Source organism: Sodiomyces alcalophilus (genome assembly GCF_042370955.1).
Source record: "Sodiomyces alcalophilus JCM 7366 unplaced genomic scaffold ACRALscaffold_1, whole genome shotgun sequence".
Classification (NCBI taxonomy): Eukaryota; Fungi; Ascomycota; class Sordariomycetes; order Glomerellales; family Plectosphaerellaceae; genus Sodiomyces; species Sodiomyces alcalophilus.
In genome coordinates, this window is record NW_027263532.1 from 3,934,536 (window position 1) to 3,956,897 (window position 22,362).

A 22,362-nucleotide genomic window follows, 5' to 3' on the forward strand; every position below is an offset into this window, starting at 1 on the left:
AAGCGGAGCCAACCGCAAGAAGCCGACTTGGCAGGGTCTGGCCAAGCTTAATAATGACGTATTTTCGCCCGAAATACGGTACCTAATCATCGCGTAGTCACGTGATCATACTGACGCTTTGGTTTAGCACGACCAAGAAGGCATCGCACAACTTGCGCACGAACAACCCCAGACTTATGGATGCGTTACCAACACTGGATGGATATTTTCCGGGACATCCTTCTAGTCGCTCAAGTTTGGCAATGTTGATGTGAATCGCCCATCTCGACCCTCCGTGCTTTCCCACCTCACATCCACCGAGTCATCCACGCGACGCGACGCGCCGGACGTGTAAAGTGGTCGGCTCGAGTTGAACAGTCTTGTATTTCGAGTTCTTCCACAAAGAACTTCCAACAATGGCCGATGCATCGAGTGACGAAAAGCGGGAGGTTCGTCTATTCCCTCTTCTGCGTACACATTACACTCACTTCACCTACACGGCCCATCGCATCCACCACAAAACGGCCGACCCGTGATGGACTAACAACCCACTCAGCGCCTCAAAGCTGCCCTCTGGTTCGCCGTCGGACAGATCGTCGACGAGGAATCCATGAAGAAGAATCGCAACGCCACACCTCAATTCATCGGCGCCCTGACCGAGATGGTGTGGGAGCAGATTGGTGAGTGCCGGCCATCCCCCCGTTTCCTCTCGACGATCATATATATCCCCACTGCGAGATATATCTGGACGGAGGCATTTTTAACGAGTTCATTCTCGCGATATAGAATCCACGACGACGGATCTAGAGAGCTTTAGCCGGCATGCCGGGAGGACTACCATCAGGGCGGACGACGTGGTGCTACTGGCCAGGAAGAACCCGGATCTGCACGACCTTATCAAAGACTACGTCGATGAACTCAAGGCAAACAGGGTGGAAAAGGCAAAGGGGAGGGCGGCACGGTAGGAAGTCATGATTTCGGGTTATGTTATCCTCCTTTCTTGTACTCTTAACGCCTAACGAACTCATGAAACTCGCTTGAATGATACAGATAAGATACTACGTGGATAAGAAACCCATCAGCAGCACGATGTTTCCCCTTGAAGTGATGGTGATTCCCAGAGACCAAAGTTACTGGGCATTCGGTTGTGCCCCCTCTTCCTGTGGACTTGCACGAGATTCCCCTGGCTGCGTTGCCAGTTCCCGTTCTAGCTCTGCGATTTGCCGTCGCAGCTCCATCTCTTCCTGCCTATGGATCCGCTCGTGCATCTCAACCTCTTCCTGCATCTGCTGTATCTCCATCTGTTCCTGCAGCTCAAGCCGTTCCTGCAGTTCAACCTGCATTTGAAGTTCAATCTGCTGCTGCTCGACCTCCCGCTGTTCCATCTGATCATGCTGTTCGGATTGCCCCTCCCGCTCAGCCGCGTGAGACGCCTCCAGCTCCTTCCACTCATCCTCCGTCATGTGCAACACGTGGCCGAGCATCGACACGAACGCCCACATCTCCCCGGCCACAATGAGATGGAGGAACTCGACCCCGATAAAGTTGGTCACCAGCCGCCAGGTCAGGCCGCTGAACATGTTGGGCTCGAAAATGTCAAACGCGGGGAGCCCCATCCTTTGCCGGTACATGCGCGCCACCAGCCGCAGCGCCACCGCTTCGTATGGCGCAAGGACGACGTAGCTGGAAATCACCGCGAAGATATCGGTCGCCAGACAGGCCGGCAGGCGGGTGAGCATGGTGTCGACGTACATGGGCATCGTGGCCGGTCCGCTCCCGTCGGGCCCGGCGCTGGGGCGGAGCTCCGCCGACCACAGACCGGGCGGCGCGTCCGAGGACTCGGTCGCCTCGACGTCGAAACTGATGAGCGTTGCGCTGATGCCGCCTTCCTCCTCCTCGTCGCTACTGTAGTCCTCTGCTCGGTTGGAAAAGACGCTGGGCCTTCGCGGTGTTGGGGTGGAAGGGGTCGTCGGTGCTGCGGCAGTGGCTGCCGTGTCATGGCCAGCTGCATTGGTGTTTGCGACTTGCTCGTCAATGCCGCGAAGAACTTCTGGCCGCGTTTGTGGAGGCAGGTCAACCGGTTGCCTCGAGGGCGGCTCCTGTGGTTCGGGTTGCGTCTCGGTGGTGGCGGATGCGGCAGCAGCAGTTGTTGGTGTTGTAGTGGAGGCGGGGATTTGCGGGGGAACTGGAGGCAGCATACGGCGGCTGTGCACAGTGTTGGGAAGCCGGGCGTACAATGCTTGCCATAAGATATTCATGGTCCTTCTCCACACCCGGCCCCATACGAGGAAGGCGAGAAAAGGCGTGGCGTTAAGGCACCAGGCCCCAGCGTAGCGGAGGAGAGAGGTCGCGCTTAGGTCCTCGGGCGGTGCGGGCGCGGGCACCGGCGACGAGGGCGAGCCGATGATGAAGTAGCTCCAGTGAGGGAGCCACTGGCGGGGTGGTAGAATGTCCAACCTCTGCATGGCGACATAGAGCTGCAAGTGGAGTCGGACGTAGGCTAAGATGGGATCGAGCCAGGGTGTTCTCCGTCCTCGTTTCCTTGTTCTCGACCTGGTGATGGCCTTGAAGACATGGCCGACCAGGAACATGGGTAGACCAGCGACAAGGAGATTCCAAGTAGAGCCCTGCCTCCTCTCTTGCTTGAACAAGTCGAAGAAGGAAATGTCTGCGTATCGTTTGTAGATGAGGATCCTGGAGCGCAAGCCGTTAACCCCCCAGAGACCTCCCACCTCGAGGATACGACCCAGCCTAAGCAGTCGTTGTCCCATGTTCTCTTCGAAAGCGACATAGCGACGCACCGAGTCGAATTCGGCTGTTGACGGACCGGTATCCGGTTCCGCGACTCCTATGACCTGCATGACTTCATTGTGCGCCCTGATCATCTCGCGATTCCGCCGCTTGGTTTCGGGGTTGATCGGTCGGCCTCTGCCGTCGTATTGCTGTGCTGGTTCCTGCGAGTCTTCTTCGCCCAAGCCGTCGACTACATCATCGTATGGCGACCGGCCCTGTTGCCTTGTCGTCAGAGTCTGTCGGGCAGCGCAAGAGGGAGAGAGAGCTTACCAGGGCCTGCGCCGTCAATGGGCCGAGTCGGGTCATGCTGGGCGAGGGAAATGTGTTAGATCGCCAGCTGGTTTCGGACGATTCGGAGATGTCGCATTCTTATGGGAGCTCCAAAGGATATATGCATATATATATCCGGAGACGCAGCGCGATAGCGTCAAGGAAACGGCTGCCGCTGAAATTCGGGGCCGTGAGTTGGTGAATCTCTGCATCGTCATCTTCGGGGGGAGATTCGTGAGGTACGTACTTATCGGCTTATCGCGTGTACCAAGGTACTTTCTGGACCGCGACTGTCACGTGCCTGTACTTTGACAGTTCGATCCGTTATCCCTGAAGGTATCCGACTGATCTCACCTTTACGAAATGCGACTGCGTCGTTAAAGAATCCTTATAGTAAAGACGTTTTATATCTTTCCTGGGTTTGAGTCGAGTCACATAATTACACCCACTGTACGCATTGCGCAGCTTGGTTGTGTCGTCTCGGGAAAGAAAGCTTAGATAAGATATATAGGTACCTCGTCCTTATCGATAAGGAACGCGCATCCCGCTGAGAAAAATTTCCAGGGCATCTCGACGAGGTAAACCTCGATCGGCAGTCGCAACCACCATCTCGCCCGTATATCGAGTTCACAAACAGGCGCCATGGCCAGCAAGCAGCCACTCAAGACGACATTCAATGTCGACAAGACTATCCAGCCTATATTTACCGGCGGAGCGGTCTCGTTGGACAATGGCGCAAAGATCCTAGCCACAACCCTGGGAGAAGACGCCGTCTTGACAGACCCCTCCAATGGACGTCATATCGCAAAGATCGAAGGCGTACGGCCCCTTGCTCCCTGTGTTTATTGTGGTAGACCGAATTAACATTGCGTTTCCTAGGATGGCGAACAAATATCGACCCTAACATGTATGTCATCCAGCGTTTTCGTTGCCATCCACCATGCTGACGCCAGGACTTCCCAGTGACACCAAATGGATCGCATCTCATCATATGCTCCCGGTCTCTTACCATGAAAGTCTTTGCATTAAAGACTAACGAAGATGGATCGATCGAACCAAAGCTTGCCCGGTCTCTGAAGCCACATACCACACCCGTCGTCATTCTCGCCGTCGACCGAACCAGTACCCTTCTTGCCACAGGAGGCGCCGACGGGACAATCAAAGTGTGGGATATAGCAGGGGGCTACGTCACGCATACCTTTCGCGGACCGAGCGTCCTGGTCTCCGCGCTGCACTTCTTCGAGGTGGCTGCTGCCCGCGCCAACGAAACCGAGACGGATAAGCCTAGTAAAAAAGGGAAGAAATCGCGCCGGCAAGACGAGGATGAAGTGGAAAGCACCAACACGACGACCACCGGGTTTCGACTAGTCTCGGGTAGCCAGGATGGCAAGGTGCGGGTGTGGGACCTTCACAAGCGCAAGGCCATCGCGAATCTCGATTCCCACGTCTCGGATGTCCAGGGCCTGGATTATTGCCCAGAACAGCACGCCATCGTCTCCGGTAGCCGGGATAAGACCATCATCTGGTGGGACGCGAAGTCTTGGAAGATCCGAAAAGTCGTTCCGTGCCTGGAGCTCGTGGAGGCCGTCGGCTTTCTCGACCAGGGACGTCTGACCTATTCGGCGGGATCAAAGGGTATCCTCCGAATCTGGGATACCGACACGGGCCGGGAGTTGACCAAGGAGCAGCCTGCCAAGTCGGAATTGGAGGGAATCACGAGGGCGATCTATCGAGCAGAACTTCCGTTCATCCTTTGCGTACAAGTCGACTACACCCTGGCCATGTACCATGCGCCTACCAAGGCGTCTTCCTCGGAGGGAATGGTGCAGGAACCTTTCCGACGTATTTCTGGCACACACGACGAGATTATCGATCTTACATATCTCCTGCCGGACCACTCGCTCATGGCTCTCGGTACCAATGCTGAAGAAGTTCGGCTCGTGTCCACGATAGGGACAGAATCGAAAGGCGACACATACGACTGGGCGGCGGGGGAGTCGACGTATTTCGGACAGGACATTGGTCTGCTAAAGGGCCACGAAGACATTGTGCTCGCTATGGACGTCGACTGGTCAGGTCATTGGATCGCCACGGGAGCCAAGGACAACACGGCCAGGCTCTGGCGCGTGGATGCGGCGAATAAGTCCTTCACTTGTTACGCGACATTTACGGGCCACGCGGAATCGGTCGGCGCCGTGGGCTTGCCCAAGACGGTGCCGCCGGAATCGTCAGCACAGTACAAGGACCCGCTAAGCCACCCACCCCCGTTCCTCCTGACTGGTTCCCAAGACCAGACGGTCAAGAAGTGGGAGATTCCGCGGCAGGCGCAGCAGGGGAAGAAGGGCGGTTCACGGGCCCTGTTTACGAGAAAGGCGCACGACAAGGATATCAACGCCATCGACGTGCATCCCTCGGGCCAACTGTTTGCGACGGCTTCGCAGGACAAGACGGTCAAGATCTGGTCGGTTGCCGAGGGCGAAGTCCAGGGCATTCTCAGGGGCCATCGGCGGGGCGTGTGGTCGGTCAAATTCGCGCCCGACCACCTCCCTACCATTCGGGGCGACGAGGGGCCAGTCGCCGGCAGGGGCGTGGTGCTGACGGGCAGCGGCGACAAGACGGTCAAACTCTGGAGCTTGTCCAGCTACAGCTGCATCAGGACGTTCGAGGGCCACTCCAACAGCGTGCTCAAGGTGGCGTGGCTCAACCTGGCCAAGACGGAAGAGAATAACAAGAACAGCAGCAAGAAGCCGATCCAGTTTGCCAGCGCGGCGGGCGACGGCTTGGTCAAGGTGTGGGACGCGCAGTCGGGGGAGTGCGAGTGCACGCTGGACAACCACATCGACAGGGTGTGGGCGGTGGCGGTGCACCCCGGAGATAACACCATCGTGTCGGGCAGCGCGGACTCGACGGTGTGCTTCTGGCGGGACACGAGCACGGAGACGCAGGCGGAGGCGACGCAGGCGGCGCTGAAGCTGATCGAGCAGGAGCAGGAGCTCGAGAACCACGTCCGCGCCGGGTCGTACCGGGAGGCCATCGTGCTGGCGCTGCAGCTGAACCACCCGGGGCGGCTGCTCCACCTGTTCACGTCGGTGGTGACGACGCCCGAGCCGGAAGAGGGCAGCCTGAGCGGGATCGCGGCGGTGGACGACGTGCTGGCCAGCTTGTCGGACGAGCAGATTTTTTTGCTGCTGCTGCGGCTGCGGGACTGGAACACCAATGCGCGCACGGCGCCGGTGGCGCAGCGCATCTTCTGGGCGCTCGCGCGCATCTACCCGGCGTCGAGGCTGTCGAACCTGTCGGTCAAGGGGGCGCGGGGCCAGAAGAGCCTCGGCGAGGTGCTCAATGCGCTCAAGGTGTACACGGAGAGGCATTACAAGCGGATGGAGGACCTGGTGGACGAGAGCTACATGGTGGAATATACCCTGCAGGAGATGGACAATCTGGCGCCGGCCCTGGAAGATGTGGTGATGGGAGATGCGGAGGATGGGAGGGATGTTGTTATGGCGTAGATTTCATGATAGAAGGACTTTGATGCGAGAGTGTAGGTCTCACTTGGCACATAGAGAAAGATGTCTTGTACCTGTTGATGGCTGGATTAGTGGTCGGAGGGTGTCAATTGCTCGTTCTTGGTCCGAGGAGCTTTGTAAGGAAGTATAAGTTGAAGAATTAAAGTCGTGAACCAATTTTGACGGTATTGCTGTAGTAGAATGTAGTAGACATGATCCCAGACCAGTCTCTCGCCGTCGATTCTGAGATTTGGGAATGGCCTCAACTTCGACGGGTGGAGCTAGGGGCGTGGCGTTAGTTGTGTGGCGGGGGTGGCGGTACATCGTAGATGGTCCGTCCGAGACATTCTGTACGTACCTACGAAGTACTTGTACTGTACATCGTCTTGTATCGTCTTTTTCCCAACCAGCAACTTTTTGCCTTGACAATTTCCATCATCACCTTCACACCCTTCAATCCCGACACTCTACTCGAATAATACCCACCAACCCATCCTCCCCATCTTACGACCGACATAGAGCGATATTCCATCCTTCTTTCAACATGGAATCGGGTCGTCGTAAAAGACAGGCGGTCGATGCGCTGGATGAGATGACGGGAATCGATTCGCCTGCGTCGAAGAAGTCGAGATTAGGAGACGTCGAGATGACCGACGGCCAGGCGTCTCCCGCGCAGAATGGACAGTCTGAAGAGAATGCAAAGGAAGAGATACAAGAGAGGCCGACCAACGGAGAGGCGACAGCCGATGTAGGCGACGACAACGACGACGGCGACGACTCGGGCGACCAGATTCCCATCAGCGCTCCAATCCGACAATCCGCGCCGACAGACGGCTACGACGACCTCTACCTCGACACCATAGACCGCAACGTGCTAGATTTCGACTTTGAAAAGCTCTGCTCCGTCAGTCTGTCCAACATCAACGTCTACGCCTGCCTCGTCTGCGGGCGCTACTACCAAGGCCGCGGCCCCAAGTCACACGCCTACTTCCACGCCCTCGACGAGGACCACCACGTCTTCATCAACATGCACACCCAAAAGGTCTACGTGCTGCCCGAAGGCTACGAGGTCAAGAGCAAGGCCCTCGACGACATCAAATACGTGTCCGACCCGCGCTACACAAAACAACAAGTCGCCGAGCTCGACCGCCGGAAGAAGACGCTCTCCTGGACCCTCGCCGGCAAGGAGTACGCCCCCGGCTACGTCGGCATGAACGACATCAAGGAGAACGACTACCTCAACGTCGTCGTCCAGGCCCTCGCCCACGTCGCCCCGCTGCGCAACTACTTCCTCCTCGAAGACCTCGGCCCCCCGCGCTCCGAGCTCGCCCGCCGCACCGGCATCCTCCTCCGCAAGATCTGGAACCCGCGCGCCTTCAAGTCCCACGTGTCCCCCCACGAGCTCCTGCAGCAGGTCGCCCTCGACTCGAGCAAGCGCTTCACCCTCACCCACCAGTCCGACCCGGCCGACTTCCTCTCCTGGTTCCTCAACCACCTGCACCTGGGCCTCGGCGGGTCCAAGACCAAGCCGGGCAGCTCCATCATCCACCGCGTCTTCCAGGGCAAGCTCCGCGTCGAGTCGCAGGCCATCACCGCGCGCGCCGACGCCGGCGACCGCCTCCGCTTCGAAGAGGCCGCCGAGGTCCGCGTCGACCACACCCGCTTCCTCCTCCTCACCCTCGACCTCCCCGCCGCCCCGCTCTTCCAGGACGAGAACAACCGCAACATCATCCCCCAGGTGCCCCTCGCCCGCATCCTGTCCAAGTACGACGGCCGCCACGCCCAGGAGCACCTCGCCCAGCGGAAACGCTACCGCCTCCTCCACCCGCTGCCGCCCTACCTCGTCTTCCACGTCAAGCGCTTCAGCAAGAACAAGTTTGTCTCCGAGCGGAACCCCACCATCGTCACCTTTGACGCACGCGGCCTCGACGTCAGCCCGTACGTCGAGCCGGACCCCGACCACCATCCGCCCGGCGAACCCATCCTGTACGACCTGGTGGCCAACGTCGTCCACGAGGCCGTGCGCGCCCGCCGTGAGGATGTCGCTGACGCCGTGGGCGAGGAGCGCAAGACTTGGAAGGTCCAGCTCCGCGACAAGGCCCACGATGAGTGGGTCGTTTGCCAGGATCTCTTCGTCGAGAAGGTCCAGAGCGAGCTGCTTTACCTCGGCGAGACGTATCTTCAGATTTGGGAGCGGAGGAGGACGCCTAGGGATAGTAAAGGGAAGGCCAAGGCCGCTGCGTAGGAGATGGATGTGGAATACGTCGTCACTGTTCTTCCTGTTTTGTACAAAACAAATAGACCACTGAAATGGTCCAGAAGCAAATATATTTCTACGACCATTAATGGGGAACGACTTGGATCTATCTTTCGTTCTTTCTTGCTTCTACAAAACAAATAAAGAAAGCCGTTACCGACATGACACTGCGACCTGGATCAAGGTGAACGAACAATTTCAAAGCGCTCACTATGGAGTCTCCCCCATACGTGCCATTTTGGATAATCAGAACTGTCGTAAGAACAGCAATTGTTCCTCTCCTATGGTACAATTGTGATTAACCAACAAGCAATCAAGCAGGAAAGAAAAAAAACAAAATCAATCCTCTCAACCAACGAATAACTGTCCCTCCCTATGCCAAAGCCGCATTGACGTCTCGTCTCGTCTCATCCCGTCAAAAGTTCATGCTACGCTACTATCCCGGTGTCTCCTGCGCCCCGTCCCAGCCGCATGTTTCCCATACCACATGATATAACCGTACCCTAAAGGAGCCGCAAGTGCTCAGACTGATGAAAAATTGGTGGTTGCCTCGTTCGTCATGTTGTTACACGGTTAAGGAGAAGATGGTCGAGTGGTGAAAGGATGAAAGTCGGTGAAGAGAGAGTTGGTAGTGTATGTTGTGTGGTTGTTCGGTTGATCGAGGGTGTTGGGCCTTTTTCCTTTTCCTTTTTTTCCGTCTTTTTCCGGTGGTGACAGGATAGTCGAAGTCGTTCGCTGGGGATGACGAGATGGCAAGGATGTTATGCTTGCATGACTACGGCGGCGAGGAGACATGGAGCGCATGGAGGCGAGTAGTTTTCGCAACAGCCCCTATGCTGGCGACGGCTTCTGGTCGTCGGACGCGACTTGCTTGCGCTTGTCCTGCTGCTTCTCGCGGCGAGACTCCTCGATGGCGGCGCGATGTTGGATGCTCTCGTCGTGGGACTTGAACTCGAAGACGGTGCTGGGCGGGCACTGGAGATAGTTCTTCCAGGTTTCGCTGTACGAGTGAAGTGTTTCAGTGAATGTTGTCTCGAGTGGAAAAGAAGAGGGAGGAAAAAACTAACCGGATTTTCAGCACGCGTCCGCCAGTAGAGCGAGTCCAAATGCTAATGACGTCCTCCCCATTCCGGATGCTGACGACGCCGCCGCAAATCTCCTCGCCAACCTCCTGGAAGGCGTCGCCGAGGAGGGCGAAACGCGTGTCCTCCCAGTACCGGTCGGCGATGCCCTTCTTCAGGCGCAATACCCACTTGCCACCGTTGCGGTTCACCTCGTCCTCCCAGATGGGGCGGATCCCCTTCTTGAAGAAGTGGTATTCCCAGCCGACGGGCAGCTCCGAGGGATGCTTGAGGTGTCGGAAGCCACGGACAAAGTCCTCCAGGGTATTGCAGTTGACCAGTGGTGTCAGGCTCTTGGCGTACTCCTCAAACGGCTGGCCCTTGGGCTGGCACGGCCGGCACCACGTCACCCACCCGTATTTCAGGGGATGTGTTCTTGGGCCGGGCTGTGACCGGGCCACCTCGGAGGAGCCGCGGACCGAGCTATTTTGGGAGCCCGGGTTGGCCTTGGCGCCGGCACCCGACGCGTTCTCGGCGATGGAGGCCATGGACGGCGCCTTTGCCAGGGAGTCGGCGGATTTATCGGTGGAGCCAGCCTTGGCCGACTGACTCTTCCCCAAGGTCACCTCGTACGGGTTTCCCGTCGACTTGGGGGTCTTGCCGGAACCGAAGGAGGCGAAGGCGCCCGAGCCGAGGCCAAAGGCGTTGGCGGCGCCCGAGGAGGGTGAAGCCACGCCGGAGCTGCCTGGGGTGGTTACGGTGTTGAAGGGGTTGGATTTTCCGTGGGAGGAGTCGCCTCCGAATCTCTTGGAGAAGGAGCCATTGCGGGTAGAATCGCCGGCCGCCGGCGCAGTAGTCCCGTGTCCTGGAGTCGAGAGGGAAAGCTTGCCCGAGCTGTGGAAGAGTTAGCATTTAGATTCTGTGTTTGTGTGTGTGTGTGTGTGTGTGTGCTTGCTGTGTGTGATATTGGAGCAGTGGAAAGACGCAGGACATGGACGGGAAGCCTCCAAAGAGGCAAAAGAGGAAAGTGAATTCAACTCACTTAGTGCGGCGAGTCCATAGGTTGTTCTCCATGGGGACTGTCGTGGAAACGGGGTTGACGATTGATTTCCCAAACTGCGACGACGGCTCCTTCTCTGGTCCGAAGGGCGGCTCCTGGGCGTGTGGCGGCGAGGTCGGTGGTGCTACTTCCCGGTCGTAGTCTTCTTCAAGCGTCTCTTATCGCAGGTGATTGCAAAGAGCAAGGGCGGAGAGAGCGAATCAACCAAGGCAACGGTGGAAAAACCCCAAGAGAGGGCTACGAAGCTGGATGGGACAAGGAGGGGCAGACGAAGCGGCGATTGCTAGGCAAAATGTCGTGGGTCGGTTTCCTGGGTTTTTGAATCGCCGGGGACAGCAGGGTTGTATTGCCCGTGGGATAAAGAAGAGAGACAAGTCGCCGGACGGGGTTTGGTTGGCGAAGAGGCGTGGTCGGGATGAATGTGAAGGCGGGCGGCGGTCGGGTTCTTTTGGTAGGTAAACTGTTGTGCCGAAAGGGTTCGAGTTTAAGAGATGGGGGAGAGACTGTTGGTTGCGAAGACTGGGACGTGAATATGTCTGTGTTTGGAAGATTAAAATGATGTAGAATAGTGGGTTGAGTACTGTGGGATTGGATTTCTCTGGATAGAATGGATCGAAGTCGTTGGGATGGCAAGGTGGAAGGTGAAAAGGCGAAGAGGTTAGATGGAAAAAGTTCCCAAGTAAGAAAGTACAAAGTTACGGTACTCCGTAGGTAAGGTGGGCACAGGTCATAAAAATGTGAAAAGACAACAACAAATATGCCCACATAATTGGTCTTGCCCTATAAGGCGTGAGGCTTCGGTACAGCGATAATCATCAACGACCATGTAATGGATGAAGCGCAAACCCCGCTTCTGCTGTATCCCGTTTTCTGCTTTGTGACTTGGCGTCTCTGTTTTTATGACTCTGGCGGGGGAGCGGGGCCACCCTTCTTCAGTTACGACATAGGTACCCCGGTGGATGGGCGACCCTGTACCTGACCACAGTGGGACAATTCGAGTGATGTTGTACCCAATGGAAGCGACGAAGCAACTCGGCCGAATATTCTGTGACACAGAGGAAGCATCGGCTGACGGACTAAATTAGGAGACAGAATTGAAACATTCTAAAAACAAGCCCTATGCATTATTCGCCAGACTTCTACCCATCCAGTCCGAAATCTGTAAGCTTATACGGTGCTTATACGAAGCGTACGAATATATCCGGCTTGCTGCTTCTGGAATTCTGCGACTTGGTTATTTCGTAGATACTTGTCTCTGATGTAGCGGCCATGTAACCGTCATGTCGGCAGTGACAGGGCTTGAAGTTACAATTTGCCCCTACACCAGCAAAGGAGAAGAGTAGGTCCGGTACCCGTAGCAGAACCGACACATCCGTTAGACGAATCGAGATGAGGATGACGCAGTACACGTTGCACGTACGATAAATATCTTGACCTACCGTGGACCTACGCAATTGTTTCAAAGTACGTTGTCCGTTGTATGCGTACTCTGTACCTCTGTAACTAGGTACTCACTGTACCTACGTCTTCGCACCTATCGTGGTTATTAGTACTTACATAATCAAACGCGCATCAATCGCGTTCCCCTTCGCAGGCTTATTATCAAACAACCCACCACAACCCCATTCTACTTCTCTTAATCCCACCACTCTAACCTCCGAAATTATTTCGACCCGCCGGGAGCACGGATGTGCCCACCACTTCTCGAGCCGGTCTTCACTAAGCTGTAGTGAACGCGAGGCGCCAGAATGGAAAAGTTCCTCCGGGATTGGCGTCAGGATGCCCTGAACAAGGCCCAGTACGAGGCGGCCATCTTCGTCGGCGACAAGCTCCTCGCCCTAACTAGTCAGTCAACCTTTTGCTCGATCGCGAAGCCCGCTCATCGCTAACTTCGTCTCTCGCTGCTCCTCTACAGATGACGATAAGGATGCCTTCTGGCTGGCCCAGGTTCATTTCGCTACCGGCAACTATACACGCGCCCAGACGTTTCTCTCCAAGCAGGACCTCATCTCCCGGAACCCCTCCTGCCGATACCTCGCCGGCCATTGCCTCATCAAGCAGTCGAGATACGAAGAGGCCCTCAACGTCCTGGGCGATCTCAATCCCGTCGACTTGTTCAACTTGAGATACAAACGGAAGGTCCAACCAAAAAACGGAAACAACAAACCCAGCTCCTCCCGCGCGAGGGGTCTATCCGCCCTAAGCAGGGACAGTCAGCTGCAAGACGAGGTAGAAGAGGAGGATGAGGAGGAAGCCCTGAACCGGAAATACGAGGCGGCCATGTGCTACTTGCGCGGCATCTGCTACGCGAAGCAGAATGCCTTTGACCGCGCCAAGGAGTGCTACAAGGACGCCGTCCGCATCGACGTGCAGTGCTTCGAGGCCTTTCACCAACTCATGGCCAACTCGCTGCTGTCCCCCGACGAGGAGTGGCAGTTTCTCGACGCCCTCGACTTTGACTCGATCAACGTGTCGGGCAACGCCTCGGCCTCCCAAGAGGCCGCCGAATTCACCAAGATGCTCTACACCACCCAGCTCTCCAAGTACCGCGACCCGTCGGCCTTTGCCACCGCCTACGACTCCCTATCGACCCACTACCGCCTCGCCGACAACCCGGACCTGCTCCTGGCCCGCGCCGACCTCCTCTACACCCAGTGCCGCTACCAGGACGCCCTGGCCATCACCGACTCGATCCTGCAGGACGACAAGTACAACTTTACCGTCTACCCGCTGCACCTGGCCTGCCTCTTCGAGCTCGGTAGGAAGAACGCGCTCTTCCTGGTGGCCCACGACCTGGCCGACAACCACCCGGGCGAGCCGTGCTCGTGGCTGGCCGTTGGCATCTACTACTTCTCCATCGACAAGATCGCCGAGGCCCGCCGCTACTTCAGCAAAGCCAGTATGATGGACGCTCATTTCGGCCCCGCCTGGATCGGCTTCGCCCACACCTTCGCCGCCGAGGGGGAGCACGACCAGGCCATCTCGGCCTACTCGACCGCCGCCCGGCTCTTCATGGGCACGCACCTGCCGCAGGTCTTCCTGGGCATGCAGAACCACGCCCTCAACAACATGACCCTGGCCGAGGAGTTCCTCAAGACCGCCTACGGCCTGTGCAAGACGGACCCGCTGCTGCTCAACGAGATGGGCGTGGTCAAGTACCACCAGGGCAAGCCGGACGAGGCGGTGCAGTTCTTCGTGCGGGCGCTCGAAATCGCCGACGAGATTGACGCCGACCCGGATGCCTGGCTGGCGGCGAGGACGAACCTGGCGCACGCCTACCGCCGGCTGCGCCGCCACCGGGAGGCCCTGGCCGAGTTCAACGAGGTGCTCCGCCTCGGCGGTAAGGATGCCGCCGTGCTCTGCGCCAAGGGGCTCATCTACCTGGAGGACGGCCAGCCGGAGAAGGCCATCGTGCCGCTCCACGAGGCGCTGGCCGTCAACCCGCAGGACAGCATCGCGACGGAGCTGCTCAACAAGGCCTTGGATGAGTCGGCCTGCATCGATATCGCCGATGACGAGGACCTCGAGTCGTTTGAGAGCGAGCTGGATCTCAGCAAGGCGCGGGCGCGGGACAAGGTCGCTGCGCGGGGCCAGCCTGTGAACTGGAAGGCCAAGGGGAAGGGCAGGGGCGAGAGCTCGGTGGAGACGAGTGGTTATGATTGACCTGGCCGGCCAAAATGTATGAGGTGGGGCGATGCCATGTTTTCCACGTCGTCTCCCCTCCCCTGAGCTCGCTTTCCTTTTCCTTTTGTCTGTTTACGCTTTTTCTCTTGCGTCTATTGCCTCCTACCTTGGTCAAGCGAGCATGGGAACTGGCGGGGATCGTCCTGTTTGTTTTTTTCTTCTTTTATACCCCATGGCCGGCGTCTGTGTTTTTGCTTGGGAAGACGGAAAGGCTACGAGTATATACGCAGTACGGTGCAGATGGTGACGCAAACACCGAGGGAGGGTATGGACATGGTCACGGTTTAGGGAGTAAGAAGGTCAAGAAGGTCATACAGGGTAGCATACATCTTATAGGTATGGGTAGGGAGGGTATCGTTTGCGTTTTATCCCAAATCATCTAGGGGAGTTTGTGGGAAGTCCGAACGGGCTTGGATGAAAATGAGTCTTCGGGGTCAACCTGTCTCCCTCTCCCCTTTGTCGGACATGGTTGATGACGAGGGTCGAGGATAACTTGTGATTTGTTGCATGGCGACGCTACAGCTTCCCCTTTCCAGCAACCAGCTCCTCTACCCTGGCGAACTGGTAGTAATAGTCCAGACTCTGGGGGTTCAAAAGCGTTCCGCTCGGCTTGATCGTTCGGCCAGATACAATCTGCTTGACGGGCAACTCGACCTTTTTCAGATTCACAGTCGTCTGGCGTGGCGGAGGAGTCAAGTCAGTGTCCTTTGCTCCCAGCAAGCACATGAGGGTCAAAAGTCGGGGAGAAAATCAAAAAGTAAGGTGAGAAGAGAAACGAAAGAAAGAAACGTACCGGAATCTCGGGCGTCTCAAAAATCCACCTGGGCACATGCCTCTTGGTCAGCTCCCTCGCAATGGCCTCCCGCATCTCCGCCACCAATTTGCTGTCGAATACGTGCCCGGGCTTCATGAGCAGGAAGAGCATGACGCTCTCATCTTCATCGCCGGGCCGCCGCTGCCCGACACAAAGGCTATCAGCCACGCGGTCGGCAAAGTGGCGCTCCACGACGGCGTAGACCTCGGCGCTACCGAACCGCACGCCGGACGGGTTGAGCACGCCGTCGGCCCGGCCCAGGAACGTCACGCCGCCCGTGGCCGGGTTGACGACGCAAAAATCGCCGTGTGCCCACACGTGGTCGAACCGCGCAAAGTAGGCCGCGTGATACTTGGACCCCGGGGGCGCTGTGTGGGCCCTCGCCGCCGAGGGAGGCACCGGTTCCGTCTCGTCACCCCAGAGGAAGGCCGGGATGTTGGGAAACGCGGCGGTAGCGACGAGTTCGCCCGGTTCGCCGTCTGGTACGGGGCGACCTGGCCCGTCGGGGAGCTGGGCGTCGTAGATGGCGATGGGGACGCCGAGCGACGGGCCCTGGGTGCCGCCGACGTAGACCGGGGTGAGCGGGTTCTGGATGCCGAAACAGCCGGCTATGTCGGTGCCTCCGGAGATGTTGGCGAGGTGGACGTGGCGCGGGAAACCGACGTCGTAGAACCAGTGGAAGAGCTGGTCGGAAAGCACCATGCCGGTCGAGGTTACGATGCGGAGGCTGCTGAGGTCGGCCATGTCCCGCGGCGCGAGGTTGTTCTTGGCCATCTCGAACATCCAGCGCGGACTCGTGCCCAGCTTGGTGACGCGCTGCTCGGCTAGGATGTGGACAAAGGTGGCCAGGTCCGGCTGGAAGGGTGAGCCGTCGTACATGACGACACGGGCGCCGAAGAGGAGCTGCGCGACGTTGGCGAGGTACATGATCCATCCTGTCGTGGTGTACTGCAGACCGACGGAATCGGGCGAGGTGTCCTCGTGGAGGCGGCCTTCTTTGAACATGCTGATCATGATGGTCCCCACGGAGTGGACGATGGCCTTGGGGATCCCGGTCGTCCCGGAGGAGTAGTAGACGAGCAGCGGGTCGTGGAAGTCGCACTGCACGAACGGGGGAGGGGAGGCAGACGGTGCAGACGAGGCGAGGAAGTGTTCCCATGTTTCTGCCCGGGGGACGGAGGAGATGTCGTGGGGTTTCGCAAAGCGCGGGATGGAGATGACGCCGTTGAATTGGTCGCAGTCCTTCATGCCCCGGATGACGGCTGCCATTTTTTCGCGCAGATCGATAACTTTGCCATTGTACAGCGCCGCATCGTCGAAGAAGATGAACTGGAGAGGAATATGGTGAATATGGGAGGAAGAAATGACGAAGAGAATGAAAAGGGAACCAAGGCACGAGCTGGAAGGTCAATACTTCCACTTACCTTGGGATTAATCTGCACGGCCCGTTGCAGGATGCCGCTCACTCCCATATCGGTGGAAGAACTGCTAAACAGGGCACCGAGCCACGTCGCCGCCAGGAAGACGAGGCACGTCTCGATCGAGTTGGCGCCGACCAGCACGATGCGGTCACCCTTGGCGACGCCGCGTGCTCGCATCGCCGTCGCCAACCTGGCCACGTCCCTCCGCAGGCCCGCCCACGAAATGTGCCGGACGGTGCTGTTCCCCTCGCGGACCTCGGTGATGGCCGTCTTGGCGTCCTCCTTTCCGGCGGTGCCATGGTGGTCCTTGGGGTCGGCGGACGAGCGGGAGTAGAGGATGTTTTCGGCCCAGTTGAGGCGGACGCCCTGGAACCAGCGGGGGATGCTATCGATCGGGGCCGACTCGTCCACCACGGTGGTGTAGGACCCCGTGTGGATGATGTTGGCGTAGTCGAAGACTTGGGCCCAGAACCGGGACCGGTGCTCGCAGGACCATTGGTAGAGGTCGTGGAACGTCTGTGAGACGGGGTTCGATTAATCTCAATATTCCCGAGGGTATGTAGGACAGGTAGAAATGATGTAGAGCACCGGTTGCCAACCTCGAGATTCAGACCATGGTTCCTATTGACGTCGTGCATGAACCTGTACATTTCGGTATTCTTGGGGTCCGGGTGCTCCCAGAGCTTCCTCGGCATCTCGGTTGTGGCCATGATTTGCTACGGCGACTGTTCACGACACGGCCGAACGGGTTTTCGAGGTAACAAGGCGTCTGGTCGGTAAATTGCGGGATTGAAACCCGCGGGAAAGAAGGAGCAAGAAAGGAAAAAATATTAGACGCAAGCGGTAGAAGAAATGACAAGACAACAGGTGTAAAGTCTGGTCGTCGGCTCAGGCCGTCGAGAGGTTGGGAGTTTGTGCTTCGTCATTGGGTTCTTGGTTCCGGGGTAGATGCGGGGTGGGATCGGCAGGGGTGGGGGTCCAGATCGGGAGCGGGCCGGAGCACAATAGGAAGCCCGTACGGTACATTATGTAAGCATTAAAGTACAACGTACCTTATCCCGTAGGGCCTCACTTCGGTGTAGTGGTACAATGACGCCTTGGCCGTAAAGACGTTTGAACGTCTAGATTTCGATCAGGGTCGTTAGCCTCGTAAGCGCCAGGTGGCGGTTCCATAAGCTTGCTTCCTATCGTCCTGCAGCGCTAGTTTATGCTTCATCGCCTTGCACCCCACTGACTCTCCCGGCAGCCAAGATGGTTAGGATGCTGATCTAGTCGACGATACTAGTGCCCGTTCGTCCGGGTCTGGGGCCAGTCGACCCGATGGCACGTTCGTTGGCATTATCTTGATCATTCTTCCTAGAGACCGAGAGAGTGGGGACCTCGGTTAGCAATTTTCTTCTTGTTAACATGTTTACTGTTCCATGTGTGAGGCATCTAGAGACTAGACTTCCCAGAGTTCCTCGGTCTGGTTTACTCATCGGACATTAATTCCGAGCCCCGGTGTCCGTCCACATGTATCCGATACCATCCGAGTACCGGCGAAGACTTGGGTACAAATGCCACCTACAGGGTCATTATCACGTGGTTACCACCTCGCGCCTGGTTTGAGCACAAAGCTACCCGACTAACAGCGAAGTTTTGAGGCTTTAGAGCAATAAGTAGATGTCTTTTGAGTGAGATGGCTGTAGGAGGACCTGCCCACAGAGTGGAGGGGCTCTAAAAACAGGTTTCTGATTATCAGCCTCTTTATCTCGTTTACCAGTACAGAGAGCTTATAAACGAAGCTTTACAAGAATCAACTTCAAGGCGGCAAATCGGTCCAATACTGAGTCAATAATCAGAAGGGAATTCGTGGTTAAACTCCCATGCAATGATAGCTAGTAGGGCATATAGCTGAACTATCGAGGCGAGACTGCGGCCCGTGGTCTAAAGCTCAAGGTCTGACTCATTAGCCCCAAGGTAGGGCGAGAAATCCGGGGAAGACTAGAAGACACTGGCAGCCGGAACCACTGGACGGACCCACGTCATCTTGGAATTGACGATTGCGAGCTGGCGGAATAGCTTCAAGCTGACCGACCGTGCAAGATCATCGGTACATACCTTCATCGGCGTCACTCGGGCGAGTCCAGTTCACTGATTGGGCTTGGCCTAGGATGGATCAGGGCGAGTTGGGAAGTGGAAGACTTTAGAAAGCTCTGGGCTTCTCTTCCAGGGAACGCGCAGCACAGCAACGCTCGTTCATCCAATACAACGACATGACGACCGTCACGTCTCATCTCCTCCCCGCTCCCCGAGGTCAAGGCGCAGCGACGAAATAATATGCAGAGGAAAAAGAAAGCACAAGAAAGTTGGAATTGAAGACATCACCTCCACACGAATCACCTACCCAGCCATTTGTTCGTTTTCTTCTGCGTTTGTGTCACAGCGCCGCGTAGCCGTAGATCAATCGCAAGGAGTAGAGGGTTTGGGTTTCAACCGAGCGCCAAGGGAATCAGGTATTCAACAAGCCCAGGCACCTCCAAACAGACGAAACATTTGGCATGTCATCATAGCCTTTCTGAAGCATGCTTCGAGAAGATCACAGACGGTGGTTTCTGTACATGGCGTTTGAGATGGGTGGGGCCCATCGTTGCACATCAAACGCCATGTCGTTGCGTGTGTCACAGCCTGTCTGGAACCCAAACGAGCCCTAGAGATTGGGTACGGTACCATGGAGAAGAAGACATCTCAAAGTGGGCGATTGGCGTAGGGTAGATACGGGTACTTGGCTAATTAACCTGCAGGTTGGGCTCCGGGCAATTACCGACGGGGTTGCCGGTAGGGTGAGACCTTGTCGACCGGCATCGGAAGAAGTCGGAGGCGGATTTCGCCAGTCGGGACGCAAGATTAGTCTGACGCAAGATGTCCCTCGATTTTCCGTATTGTATTATTTTGTTCCGATGACTGAGAAATCCAAGTCGTTTTCTTCCCGTTATACATACAACGTATAACGTACATTGAAATACATGTGTAGGTAAGAGGGAAAACAGTGAGTAGGTGACAGAGCTACTGGGCTGATCATGTGTCTCCTAGTGGGTCCGTATTCGCAGGGGTCGCGTGTCATCCGAACCGAATAATTTGGACAATGGCCATGTGCGTTTTCAGGTCACTTTTCTGTGACTCCTCACATCACGGGGAGATTCGGGACTAACCCCAAGCAGGGAACCTTTGTTTCCGATTGGCCAATTGGCAAGAACGTCTCGAATTCTCCGAAGCGAAGAATGTGTCACCTGCACATCGTGTTGGCGGTGTACCCAACTAATTACGAAGTACAGCCTACATATTGAGTACGTTGTAGGTGAGTTCGGTGACTCGGTCGGTATGGCTTTTCACGCCCTCTCCTGTCATTCCATTCATATTGTCTTTCCGAAGGAGTCGAAGATTGGAAATGTCATTTTCCCGCCCTCAACGGCTTCCGTCCGGAGCCCGTCGGACACGGGACGGTGGATGGATGGAAGCCATCCATCGGTGAAGGAAGGCCCCCGTGGTTGACAGGCCGCATCGGTGTGGCACACCACCGAAGCGACAACCGTCACTGTGCCCACCCGCCGGACATGCCATGCAGGGACAGGGGTGCAAGGCGGGCCATGTAAGGGAAGGAAGGAGGTTACATGTACTTACGCGGCTGGCAAGCTTTCCAGTCCTTTGGTTCGTTCTCCAATCTCCCAACAAATTTCTGGTGACGACTTTGTGTTGCTATGTGTACTTCGTACGTAACGGGCTACGTTGTACACCGCGTGATGTTGAATAGGATGGCGTGAGCGCGAGGAGAGAATGATGCCCAAGCGACTCTGCTGTGTTTGGTTGGGGTCCGAGCTTGTTTAATCACGCTTCGGCCGGACGTATTTCGTAACCATGGGGAGGTGACTAATACGAAAGACGAAGGAAAGCTCAGGGGTTGAGCCTTCCTTCTACTGTAGACGGTCATGTCATCATTGTATGTTGTATGCCTTCCAAACATCTTGTTGAGTTGTTAGGGAAGGTACGATAGATCTGGTGGATTAGTACATAGGTAGGCAGGCACTCATCCTCATCGGTCCTGGCGTTGTACCCCTGGAGTACCATCTTCGTCCATGACCACAGCACAACTACTGACAAACCGTGCCAGTGAACCAAGACAGTACATATTCCGTACTTTCTACCTCGTATGCTCCGCCTGCATTAGCGTCCTCCTAAGCTTCGGTCAACCCACTCCCTCCCTGCCCTTTCCCCCTTCCCCAGACCTACGGACACGCTAACGCAGGACAGGGAATTCACACAGCCCAGACCGTGGCTTCCCGGCCACGGACATGATTGATGTTGAACTCGGAGTCATACAACAACATTCCCAACAAAATTCCTTTGATCCTTTTCTTTTGCAAATCTTACATCGACCTCACATGACGCCCGACTTGCCTCTTTTAATCTCTTCAAGTCGCCAACTATCCCCCTTTCTCTCTTTTTCCATCCGTCATCGCGCCTCGTTCATGCTTCCTGGTCTTCCCGCTCCGCCACCCACATAGCATACCGATCAAAGCCGGCATTCTCTTCGGGCAGCAATCAGCAATCCACACGGAGGCGTCAATCGAATCATCCTCCCACAAGGCAATCCGTCAGCCTAGCGTACCGTTCTAGATTCCCGCCTGGGATGGGTCTCGTTTGACCTCGTGTCTCTGTCAAACCCCCCAATCAGCATCTGGGTAAAAGTACCGGTACAGCTTCCGCCACCACTCCGCTTCGAACGTCCCCCACCAGGGGTCCACATCCTTTCGTGAAACTGCACCCCCGCTAGCTCTGCGACGAATAGCGCCCCCCTCCCCCTGTGCCACACCTGGGACGACACTAATACCTAGGTACTGGAGCTCCCGGATGGACCAAAGTAACGGTACTTGGCTCGCCGCCTCTTCCCCTGTCCGGTCTGGATCGCATCTCTTAAACCGACTCGTTCTCTCTCAACGACTTCAAATCCCTTCTTTGCGTTCGACTCGGTTTTCCCTTTCAGCAAGCCTCTTTCACGTGCCCATCGTGCCGCTTTCTTATTCTTGCTTCTCCTCTCTACCGCTAATCGCCCGCCCTCATCTCGACGCAGCTGGTGCTGGTCCCGGCTGCTCTGCGTCTACTACTCGCGTCCCCGCCCACCTTCGCCTCGGCTGTTCTTCTACTGCCACAATCCCTTCCCGCACTACCTCGGCCGCTAGCCATCGTCATACTACCAAGACTAATACCACCCTCACCCGCGCATCTCCTGTTGTGCGGTCATCCTCTCTCTTTTTTTCCGCACAGCGCCGCGGGCCAATAATGCCGATGGCGCCCTCCTCCCACAGCACTTCTAGCTCCGATATATCCACCCCACGTTCTGTCTCACCTGTCGCCTCGTCCGTCGTCTCTGCTCGCTCCTCTCATTCTTCTATATCTACCAAGCGCACGTCCATATCCAGTCGAAGGATGACAGACTTCAACCCCATGTCCTCCGTCAACGTCGCTGAGCTCGAGGAAAAG

The 22,362-nt window shown here is 56.8% G+C and overlaps 8 protein-coding genes across 8 annotated transcripts; 4 read left to right on the plus strand and 4 right to left on the minus strand.

Moving 5' to 3' along the window:
- The first annotated feature begins 169 nt into the window (after positions 1-169).
- Positions 170-1,616, plus strand: ACRALDRAFT_1059570 (uncharacterized protein). Its single transcript, XM_071016059.1, has 3 exons — positions 170-428; positions 536-659; positions 766-1,616. Exons 1-3 carry the CDS (start codon positions 396-398, stop codon positions 942-944), a joined length of 336 nt encoding a protein of 111 aa, XP_070879677.1. The 5' UTR covers positions 170-395; the 3' UTR covers positions 945-1,616.
- ACRALDRAFT_1066858 (uncharacterized protein) lies at positions 1,110-3,078 on the minus strand (the record flags this gene model as incomplete). The annotated part of the gene is made up of 2 exons (XM_071017396.1): positions 1,110-2,987; positions 3,043-3,078. The coding sequence occupies 2 exons, from the start codon at positions 3,076-3,078 to the stop codon at positions 1,110-1,112; spliced, it is 1,914 nt and encodes a 637-aa protein (XP_070879678.1).
- Positions 3,079-3,670: 592 nt separating this feature from the next.
- On the plus strand, positions 3,671-6,725 carry ACRALDRAFT_1046190 (uncharacterized protein). The gene is made up of 3 exons (XM_071015440.1): positions 3,671-3,861; positions 3,922-3,949; positions 4,006-6,725. Exons 1-3 carry the CDS (start codon positions 3,685-3,687, stop codon positions 6,549-6,551), a joined length of 2,751 nt encoding a protein of 916 aa, XP_070879679.1. The 5' UTR covers positions 3,671-3,684; the 3' UTR covers positions 6,552-6,725.
- Positions 6,726-7,092: 367 nt separating this feature from the next.
- Positions 7,093-8,793, plus strand: ACRALDRAFT_2097093 (uncharacterized protein; the record flags this gene model as incomplete). Its single annotated transcript, XM_071022815.1, has 2 exons — positions 7,093-7,232; positions 7,269-8,793. The coding sequence occupies 2 exons, from the start codon at positions 7,093-7,095 to the stop codon at positions 8,791-8,793; spliced, it is 1,665 nt and encodes a 554-aa protein (XP_070879680.1).
- Positions 8,794-9,327: 534 nt separating this feature from the next.
- ACRALDRAFT_205423 (uncharacterized protein) lies at positions 9,328-9,609 on the minus strand (the record flags this gene model as incomplete). The annotated part of the gene is made up of 3 exons (XM_071021700.1): positions 9,328-9,354; positions 9,377-9,540; positions 9,582-9,609. 3 exons carry the CDS (start codon positions 9,607-9,609, stop codon positions 9,328-9,330), a joined length of 219 nt encoding a protein of 72 aa, XP_070879681.1.
- A 27-nt stretch (positions 9,610-9,636) lies between these two features.
- On the minus strand, positions 9,637-10,940 carry ACRALDRAFT_2024600 (uncharacterized protein; the record flags this gene model as incomplete). Its single annotated transcript, XM_071020236.1, has 3 exons — positions 9,637-9,805; positions 9,873-10,760; positions 10,909-10,940. The coding sequence occupies 3 exons, from the start codon at positions 10,938-10,940 to the stop codon at positions 9,637-9,639; spliced, it is 1,089 nt and encodes a 362-aa protein (XP_070879682.1).
- An 815-nt stretch (positions 10,941-11,755) lies between these two features.
- ACRALDRAFT_205421 (uncharacterized protein) lies at positions 11,756-14,898 on the plus strand (the record flags this gene model as incomplete). Its single annotated transcript, XM_071021699.1, has 11 exons — positions 11,756-11,881; positions 11,912-11,973; positions 12,062-12,100; positions 12,191-12,265; positions 12,306-12,342; positions 12,392-12,425; positions 12,521-12,616; positions 12,667-12,771; positions 12,842-14,565; positions 14,613-14,755; positions 14,814-14,898. The coding sequence occupies 11 exons, from the start codon at positions 11,756-11,758 to the stop codon at positions 14,896-14,898; spliced, it is 2,526 nt and encodes an 841-aa protein (XP_070879683.1).
- On the minus strand, positions 14,608-17,662 carry ACRALDRAFT_1046183 (uncharacterized protein). The gene is made up of 4 exons (XM_071015439.1): positions 17,445-17,662; positions 16,849-17,361; positions 15,404-16,753; positions 14,608-15,285 (listed from the first exon to the last, which is right to left on the minus strand). The coding sequence occupies exons 1-4, from the start codon at positions 17,553-17,555 to the stop codon at positions 15,127-15,129; spliced, it is 2,133 nt and encodes a 710-aa protein (XP_070879684.1). The 5' UTR covers positions 17,556-17,662; the 3' UTR covers positions 14,608-15,126.
- Between the last annotated feature and the right edge of the window lie 4,700 nt (positions 17,663-22,362).